The sequence below is a fragment of the Strongylocentrotus purpuratus genome, unplaced genomic scaffold, assembly GCF_000002235.5.
Source record: "Strongylocentrotus purpuratus isolate Spur 01 unplaced genomic scaffold, Spur_5.0 spur5_scaffold_5, whole genome shotgun sequence".
NCBI lineage: Eukaryota > Metazoa > Echinodermata > Echinoidea > Camarodonta > Strongylocentrotidae > Strongylocentrotus > Strongylocentrotus purpuratus.
In genome coordinates this window covers 33194128-33204689 of record NW_022145611.1, presented here as the reverse complement: position 1 = coordinate 33204689, position 10562 = coordinate 33194128, and the positions used below count along the sequence as shown (strand labels likewise).

Genomic DNA, 10562 nt, shown 5'->3' with positions numbered 1-10562 from the left:
TTTGAATACATGATTCTTTAAAAACAAAATCTGAATTCATAATATGGGAGACTCTCTTAGAAACATTTGAATGAACCATACAGATTTATCTTCATTTCAAAAGTGCAGATTGCAATTTTGCCATGAATACCTTGCTAACGGTGACTGTCCAAAAAGAAACAATGTATTACACAGTAAGTGCTCTTTATAAAAGACAAATGTACACATATATACAGTTTAGGCTTTGCAAGCATAAATAAGAATACATTATTACAAAGATAAGAAAGCATGATAAAATTCATGAGAGTGACAAGATTAATATCACCAACTAGGCATCCTCTCATTAAAATGCACATTACTTAATCATAAAAGACAATAAATTAAAAAGTTAATAGAAAGACAACATCATCATCCTTATCTCATTCAAATTTAAGAGGGTATTAAGTCATCCATCAAATAACAATTAGTACAATTTATAACATAACTATAAAGCAGTATGAATCGAAACTATTTGCATTTTTATGAGAAAAATGACAAAGAAACTGACTGACATTTGTTTTAAAAGTTCCAATCCATAATCAAAAGTTTGCCAATTAAATTTGCTTTCAAGGTTGAGTTGATAAAGTAAGAATGATTAGGCTTTGCAAATTAAGTCGGGTGGGTTTTTGATTTTACTTTATATTCCACAGCTTATTAATAATCTGAGAATATCTAAATTCCTTACATATCTGAATGCATCAAAATCCAAACTCACTGAAAGTATGGAGTGGCAAGACTTGAACAAACAGTGTACAATCTTGAACATATAAAAATGAAGAAACACTTTTTATAAAATTGTTTGGACTATTATTTCTTTCATATCCAAGATCTATTTCCATTCCTTTTGAAAGCTTTTAAAATATATTTGTTTGAGGATAAAGCAGATGCTACATGCTTTCTTTTTATTGTTAGTGTATGACTGTATGTCAATGACTCATGAAAAACTGTGTCCTCAAAAGCACTCATTATGAGGTTAATATTCCTGCTTCTTAAAGTTTGCTGAATGTTTTGAACATGTTTGGTCCCTCTACAGCATTGCCAACTATACATTAATATAACTCAACCAGTATACATTCTCCAACTTATATGTTTCAAGTTACAAATATGAGAAATGTTTTGGGAGAAGATTACTTTTTACTTCATTCCAAATTGTTACATTTTGATAAACCCATTTAAAATCAGATAAACACAAAGTACTGGATTTCAATCAAATTTCATTAATAGTACTACAGTTAACAAGATAAGGGATTATAAGAACTTATCAAGATAAAATTGAAGTACTGCTTCTTTCATTTGGTATAAAAAATCTTACATTGAAATTATTTCACTTGGAAAAGAGGTGGGGAAAATAGCAATAATAATCATGAAGTATAAGTACAGGCATAGTAATGGATTAAAAAAAAAAATTACATAATTGTTATCAAGAAGAATGGAAGGAAGAAGAGAACATTTCAAATAATTATTTGGTTCTGATAGATTATAACAGTCAATGGGCAATTACAGATACGTCAAAGAATAAAACAATCCACATCTTGGTTTTTAATTTGTTCCATTAGCACCTATCTCATTTCACCACAGAAACACTGTTATGGTGTAAACATATTTGGCCCATGTATTGCAGCATAGCGAGAGGAGTACAACTACTTCATTTTTATCTTGAGGAGCCTGAGGGGATAACTAGAGATACATTTCACTTGTTTAATCAAACACCGATGACTAATTTCTTATGTGAAGAAAAATTATGCAGACAGGGAGTGATTTTTCATATTCCTATAACAACTACTAAATCAAGTCTGGTCCAAGTGTATTTGGTCTGGTTGGACATTCTGAAAGCTAACTTGAAATAGACAGTACAGATGATAAGATGAAACTCTAATTAGGATTCACAACCTTTCACATTACTGACATTTCTGTCTTACAAACTATCTGGATCCAACTCAACAATGACTAAAATACATTTTATTTCCAATGTCACTTTAAATCATGTACATGCAATCAGATTTTTTCCCAGGAGGAACTTATCTATATATGTGGATAAAAAACTCTCTGAAAAACATCATGGAAGCATCGACTATCAATTGTTTATATCAACTTAATTCTTTTCCATTAATAGTAATTTGAGTGCAATGAAACATGTCATAAGAAACAAGATCATGAAAAAGATACATATATTCCTACAAGGTAATTTGTCTATACTACTGGCAAACAGGTGCAACTATTTACAGATATTCTTTCATATTTTGTGCTTTGACTATCTTTTAGCCTGTCCTAGCTCCTGCAGTGCAATGAGCTGTTGCATATTCATTAAAAGTCACACATCTACAGGTATATCTAATACTGAATACTAAATGAGGCATCACTCGATCTACTTTGTGTCATCAAGTTTTCTTCTTTACTCTAGATTGCAATTTACACACTTATAAGAAGAGACTTTATGATGATATAGTATTTTCCATTCACAGAATCAAACTTTGAGCATTTCTATTAAATTGTCTTGTAATTCCCTCTCCCTAAAAACCCTACTCATTTGAATGAAACATTTATTGGATAGAGAGATAGAGACTATAACACTAATTGCTCTTGTATACATCAGGTTGTAAGTATTATCTCTATCAATTCTACATATGCTATACCACATTATAACCAGACTTATCTATTCTGCCCTTTGGGGATTGCCCATCCATTCAAGTTTCACATGTACAGTGCTGCCCATTTGACATATATAGATGAAATCTAAATACAGAAGTCCCATTTCTATGTCTACATTAAAATTTGAAAGGGATAATAATTAAAACTTGGAGTTGCTCTTAGTTCCATAATTCGGTACAAAATACTGGACAAATTTTACGATACATTAACACAATAAATACAAGTTAAAACATCACAAACTTTCATCTTCATATCATTCCTTATTTTCTCATATTATCATACGATGTTTGTAAAGGAGGATGGATTGCAAACATAGACAATTCATTTACATTTTTGCATACATTATTATTTCTAGTCCAATAATTTGGTTTGCAGTCCTCTCAAAACTTTTTTCTTCTTTTGCTCTATCAAGCAAAGAAAGTTATTAGCTTTTTAGAAGTCTACAGACTTGGTTTCTCACTACCAAGCCCTAATCTGCATTCTGCATGACTGTTGAGATGCCAGCACATTGAACATTCTCAAGTTTCTCCAACTGTCGGAGTAGATGTGCATGCAGATCCAATGCTCTTCTTGTCTTCAGAGAGCCTTGACGTCACCGAGATATTGCATAACTGTGACTCGTACTGCAGGTAGGTAGGTAGGTACCTATACACGGCTGTCAGTTGAGATACGTCCAAGATGGTGAGTGATCTCAGAGAAGGTATGACGATCCTTAGGACTATCAGCCCAGCATCGATGCATCATCAGCTCAATCTCCTCCGGTGTATCAGGTGGTGTCTCCAGCATCAACTCACCATCTATCATGGCTCGCATCACCGCATCATTATCTAGCTGTGTATAGGGCAACGTGCCCTGGCTGAATACCTCCCACACAAAGATCCCGTAAGCCCAAACATCACTCTTGGCTGAGAGCTCATCCTCAAAGATGGCTTCAGCCGGCATCCAGCGAACCGGGATGAGCTTCTGGTGATACTCATGGTACTCTGGGCGGTAGAGATCTTGACTTACAGACATGGTACAGATCTTCACCTCCATAGAAGGTGATAGAAGACAGTTACGAGCAGCCAGGTCACCGTGGATGAACCGATTAGCTGACAAGGTCTCCATGCCTAGAGCTACTTGGTTGACTATGTCTATCTTCTGACTCAGGGTGAGAGGAGGTGGGACGTTCTTGGTGCCGTTCTCACCACGGGTTGCCTGCAAGAACTGCTTCAGATCACCCTGTCATCAAACAAAGCAAATGACCATCAAGTTAATTTAAATCAACACATACAAAGTGATTTCATCCGCTCCAATACAGAATTCTTCTTTCGTGTATATACAATATAAGGATTGGCTTTCCCTCCCGATTTATTTGTGATATCAGAGCTGCCTGAAAAAGGCATTTAGCCGTGCTTCAGGGAAGTTATGTTTTTCAAAATTCTACTCAGCTGTTCTCATAGATGATAGTGTGTTGGAAATGTTCATACCATACATTTGTTATGTGACCCCTCGTCAATCACAAACTTGGAGATCGGACTCTAGATCAATGATACATATATATATATATATATATGCTCTCACGGAGAAGTTACCCGCTGATATCAATTTACCCCAAAAAACAACAACATAAGGCACTAAATCCACTGTCTGTGCTTAAACATGTATTATCAATGAAGCTTTTGCTCAATATGTAAAAATGTAATTTGTTACTTTTTTAAATTCTATAAAAATAAATTTTAAATCATTATCCAAATCAATTCTTACTCATGTTTCCGGTCTAGCTACTACAATCAACTTACCCAATCTAAATACTCAGTGATCATGAGTTGTGGTTCAGTATCCCTACACACACCCAGGAGCTTGACGATGTTCTCATGATTGAGCTTGCCTAACATCTCGATCTCTCGTCTGAAGTCTAGCTGTAACGACTCCTCTTTGGTCTCCAGAGCTTTGACCATCACTGTGGTAGCCTCCTCACCATCTTTAATGCCTGCTGCCCGCGATAGGGTGACCTCACCATATGCTCCATGACCTGAAAGTAGGAGGTAAAGTTTGATTACATCACATATCCACGGCTCTCATGATACAACAACTGTATCTATAGACCAGCAATACAAATGAATGATGTTATCATCCAAAACAACATTTTTAATTACAACATTACACCAATAAAAAAATTGACATACTTCAAATAGAGAAACTGTCACTTAAAAATTCTTCTTAGCATCAGACTGTCTACTGTACTGTGTTCAATGCTCTAGCCCTGAGAGGGGGACTCCAAGACTAGCTATCCTGGATGCCTTTCTACAAAATTCATACTCGCTTTTTCTTAGAAACCCAAGGTGAATATACAATCATCAATTAGTCATAAATCTCACCTCATTGACAAGTTTATTTCCCTGCATTCTGGACTTATGAACATGATATCAAATACAATTTTAAAAAATCACAAGAAACCAATTTCAATTCAAACTAGCGATGACTATTTACCAATAGTAGTGATGGTCTGCATATCATGTTTTGGGAACTGCAGCTTGTCATAGCTCCCTCTCTGGTGGTTCTTATTAGGTGTCGGATTCAACGCTATCTCCCCGTCAGCAACCTTGCCATTCTCTCCCTCGTGATAATCATTCAGCATCCGATTGTTTGCTCCTCCTGCCACCATTCCGTTGGGCTTCTCCATGTTCTTCATCTTGCGTCTGTATCGTCGACGTCTCTGACGGCACCATAGCATGAGACCTACGACCAGGAAGATGTAGGCTGCGGCACACCCTACAGCGATGGCGATGGTTCGGGTCATGACCTGAGCTGGTACAGGCACTTGGTCAGGAGGAGTACCCTCTGCAATCATAAAAAGACATGATTATGAAGTTCATGGATGGCCGACAAGATTTCTTTGTTGTATGCTCAACTCAAATGAACAAAATTAAGGGGCTGTTTAATGACAACTAGCTTTAAAAATCAATATTATTTCCTTCTCTTATTCACTGTGTTCTTCACATTCACACATTTTATTCTCAATACTAAATTCCTACTTTAATTTTAAAAATAGTCGAATTTCCTTCCAATTATTACATGGAGATATATCATGACTGATGATGAATACGAATATATGCAATCTTGCCCTAACCACCTTGGGGTTATGCTCAGTTCTATCTTGGTATCTTCTCCCAGCTCAAATGTTGATTGCAACATTTTTCCACACATCTCTGTTATCTGCCATTCTAGTACACCCAGTTAGTGTTGTGTTAACAGGCCTACATCCCTACTACTACTGACAAGACACGAGGTGACATAAGACTTACTCTGCACAGTGAGTGTTATCTCTGTGGTATTAAGCCCTGCATCACTGCCAGCGATGCACTGATATCTGCCAGCATCATTAGCATGAACCTCTTGGATGATGAGGGTACCATTGGGTAGATGAGTGAAATGCTCAGGGTAATTCATGATTGGTTTACTAATCCATGTGATCGTTGGCACTGGATCTCCGTGCGCTGTGCAGTCAATCTTGAGAGAATAACCCTCAAATCCTATGGTGTTGTTGGGTATGATCACAAACTTGGGTTTCACTGCAGATAAAAGAGAATCAAACAATTGTATTAACTTAAATTGAGCTACAGCTAAATCAGACCTCAAACTACAGAAACTTCTCTTGTTTTCTCATTTATCATGTTATCAAGTTATCTCTTACAAGTACCATATGGCTTCTTTCTAAAATCATTATTCACCTCATGAAATAGTTTTGCAATCACTTTCCATTTATTTGTTTTGACATTCAAATCAGTTCATATACATTAGAGTTTGATATGTCCGAGATGAAAAGCTAAGTTCTGATACATGCAGGTCATTTGACACAAATACAAAGATCTATCTCTGATATGAAGATCAAAGCTTTGACTCACCAGCTCTTTACCAGTAGATGCAATATGAATCTAAGCTTAGACCTACCAAAACTATGAAAATTGACAGCAGTATCAATCATTCCTTAACTAGTCAATACAATATAAAGTTTCTACGTACCGACTACATCGATTCTGACGGTGGTATTAATCCTCTCCAGTCCCGTGGATGCAATGCAGATGTACGTTCCAGCATCGCTTGCTTCAGCAGGGTTGAATTGCAGGACTCCTGAGTTAGGTTCTGAGATATGATCTGGCCATGTTCCTATTATACCCTGCTTGTGCCATGCAATGAATGGTTGGATGCTGGCTGTGGCGTGGCACACTAGACGATTCATCTCCCCACGGTCTAAAGACGTCACAGCAATAGGACGTGGATTGAACTTCAGGATAGCTGTTAGGTACAAACATCAATCATAACATGTGGGTCATTTAATTAGCAGAAATATAAGTAATTAATAATAATAATAATAATGATAATAGGCATTTCTATAGCGCAGTCTATCTAAAAATTCTATTCTGAGGCGCATTTATTATTACCCGGCTTTAGCCTAGCTGCCATTACAGCGCTCCAGTATTTTAATTTCAAGGAATTAATTCCTGCCAGGTACCCATTTACATCACCTGGGTTGAGTGTGGCAAATGTAGATCAATGTATTGCCAAAGGACATTAATGCCATGGCGGGACTCGAACTGCGGACCTTGTGATCAACAGTCCGGCGACCTACCCACTCGACCAATACCAAGTAAGTATATAACTGTTGAATACTGGCCAAGCAAAAAGTATCTCCTTGTTTTTAATATGTGATGGTGATTGTATCAAATGGTACACCCCACCTAAGTAGTGAATGGGTGAACTACATGTCCACGACAAGAACCTAAATGTACCATTACACTTAAGATAAAAAGAAAAACGATGTCGTTTTACAAACAATGGTACAAAGAGAAAACTCTCCATTCTAAATAAGTCTTGATAAGATTAGTTATTCTGATAAGATGTCTTATTGAAATGTATGACAGAGTTTAAAAAGAAAAGCACTTAATCTAAATAAACCTGACTATACCATCTAGATAGCATCTGTAATTTAATTTTTGAGGGGGTCAGTTATTCCAACACAACATAGACTGGAACCTAAGAGATCTAAAAACTGCAGCCTCAAACTAGATGTGTAGACCTGGAACTTGTTTTACAAAAAGACAGTTAAATAGAAAAATGACTAAAATACAGTCCTGATTTCAGTGCATTTGACTTGTTAAGAAAAAAAATAGTTACATATGTTTTGCAGTTATTACTGATAACTAGTTTTATGAAACAGCTAGGGCCTCGATGATGAAAGAATAGTGCATTACCTTTGACAAAGATGTTAGCCGATGCAGTTTTGATGCCTGCTATGGTTCTAGCTGTACATGTATAGGTACCATTATGTCGAGTCATTGCACTGTTGATTACCAGCGATCCATCAGCTGACACCTCTATACCTTGTTTCTGTATATCGTAAGAAAAAAAAATGTCATGATATACGAGAACAGTTAACATAAACAATTCATCTAATGAAAGGCAACATGCTCGTAAATTCCTTTTTTGAAACCAGGAGGGCATTATAATTCCGTAAAATGAAATGATGTAACGCCCTTCTGGCTCCATAACAGATGAAATAATGTTGGACTGTGTCATCATCATTGATATCATATGCTATGGATTGACCCTCATGTTAAGTTACCTGAATATTAATGTTTGATATATCATTGGATGCATTCATACCATTTGTCTAACATGCTTACATGCTGAAATGAATTGAAATTGAAGAAAAATGTGGGAAATTACTCTACAACTGTATTTAGCTAAGCTTGTATACCTGTTATTTGATTTACAGAACCTTAAGTTCATAAATAGCAATGTGACTTTGGAATGATTGAAAGTACGATCCTTAATGCGCATCTCCCCATAAAGCTAGAACTCTCACCGCTGCACATGAATCCTACTAAGTACATGATTCCTTACATTTGTGATATCTCTGGTGCCAAATGTCCAGCTGATTGTTGGTGTAGGAGTACCGGTAGCATTGCATCGTAGTGTTGCTTCTTCTCTCTCTCTGATGTGAACATCTACAGGTCTGGTTGTAATCTTGGGTGCAGCTGGAGAAAAATATAACAAATACAGGTTTTTGTTTATTACTGAGCTTACGAAAAAGAAATTCTGGCTCTGTTTTATTTCTATTACTTGATGGCGTTTTCCTTGGGACCTCGATAAAAGAGATTTGAACTGTTGATGGCATTACTAAAGGCCAATCTTCAAGCAACATGCTCAATTGTAGTTTTCACAAGGAAAACATTGGATGGGCGCGGAGGAGGGGAGGCTCTGATCATCTGAAGCTTTTCCATGTTCGCCCTTCTCCGCCAGTTCTTTTCTATCAGTCCTAAAGAACATGGTGCCTTGCTTCAAGGTCGCTACTGTTTAAATTCCGACAAATCAGATTTGTTTAATTAACCTTTTTAACTAAACAACATCATACGGTAACTCATATCTTACAAACGAACAAATCTAAATAAATCCCCTATCATAAATATAAATAATCTAAAAACCCAGGATATTCAAACAGGAAATACAAAATTTCGGATTACAGTAAAAGTTCAGAGAGAGATCTCTCATTTTAAAGACTCACAATGTTCAATCTACATTTAATACACTGCTTTGCAAAGATCCCTACTTCAGTTCATTTCTAGGATATTTATGATGATTGAAAGAAAAATGCAACGCCCAAGACTGATTATGCCAGAAGGCCCAGATTATCTCAGATAAGATCTGTTCTACAAGAGACTGGTATACTTACTAGCAACCACTACTTTGAGTATCTGGGTTGTTTCACCAGCCATGTTACTAGACACACATGTATAGTTGCCTTCATCAGATTTCTTGATAGGATCAAAGACGAGAAGATTCTTTTGCTCTTCCACACGAACCCTCTTAGTCTTAGTCCCATCTAAAGGTACCTCACGTAAACTAGGTTTCAGCCAATGTATAGAGGGTGTAGGAATGCCTCCCACGTCGCCTGCTGGATAGGAGCAGTTTATGGTCTTTGTGTCGCCTTCTGGAATCAACTGGGCTTCAAACTCAGGTAGAGGGTTCACGGCTGAAAGAATACAAAATAGAAATAACATCATTTGACAAAATTAAATCAGAGGAATAAATTTTTTAAAACATGAATCAGTTTTAAAAATACCTTCTTCCCACTATTTTTTTAAAATAGAAGATTGTACGGATAGAACATGAGAGTGCTCCTTGGGATAAGGGATCAGCCAAAGATCTTCTTACCTCATAATCGACACAAAAACAAACACCATTGCCTGGAAGAATATAACATTACTGATACTGAAAAAGCATGTAAACATCTGTAAACTTGTCAAATTAAACATCCCCACTTAAAGCTTTTTGCTATGATGTATGGATTAATCAAAAGAAGGAATTGCTATACATGGTATCACATGATCATATTGAGAAACAGTCAAAATGAATTTGCATTTAAGCTCAAGCATATTACAGATATATTTGCAGTTTCATGATCCTCCTTCCCTCCTAAAACTTGCATGCTACCTCAAGGAATCCAAACATATTGAGCACCACTACCCAGTGCACAGCCTCTTGACATAAAGGAATAGGCAAGATGGAATCAAGATTACATCAGGGAAAATCTTTTCAACTCGATACCTGGCCCGATTCAATCAAGAATTCATAATCAATATTTTGGGGGCATGTTTAGATGCCAAAAGAGGAGGTTTTCAATTATTTTCTACTTGTTGTTATACATGCATTGTGTGAAAGGTAATTCCTAACCTTTCTTTTCGTTTCACCTCAATCCTATTTTCTTCATGCTGTAACTCTCCTTATCATTATAATTTAGTTTAATTTTCCTAAATCCGATCTTTTAATTCACATGCATTACAAAATGCTCTGATTTCCTGCTGAAGCTACATTTCAGTTTCAGTTTCAGTTTTATTTTTCATTCAACAGAA

General features: G+C 36.3%; 1 protein-coding gene across 1 annotated transcript in view; it reads right to left on the bottom strand.

Annotated features, from left to right (window-relative positions):
* Positions 1-932: 932 nt before the first annotated feature.
* The window catches only part of LOC590851 (inactive tyrosine-protein kinase 7), a 58560-nt gene continuing 48930 nt past the window's right edge, over positions 933-10562 (bottom strand). Inside the window, exons 6-13 of the mRNA XM_030999485.1 lie at positions 9383-9682; positions 8554-8687; positions 7902-8037; positions 6673-6945; positions 5955-6221; positions 5140-5490; positions 4449-4681; positions 933-3888 (exon numbers count right to left, since the gene is read on the bottom strand). Of these exons, the coding sequence (XP_030855345.1) occupies positions 3313-3888; positions 4449-4681; positions 5140-5490; positions 5955-6221; positions 6673-6945; positions 7902-8037; positions 8554-8687; positions 9383-9682 (2270 nt within the window). The 3' untranslated portion in view covers positions 933-3312. The remainder of the gene's footprint in view (positions 3889-4448; positions 4682-5139; positions 5491-5954; positions 6222-6672; positions 6946-7901; positions 8038-8553; positions 8688-9382; positions 9683-10562) is intronic.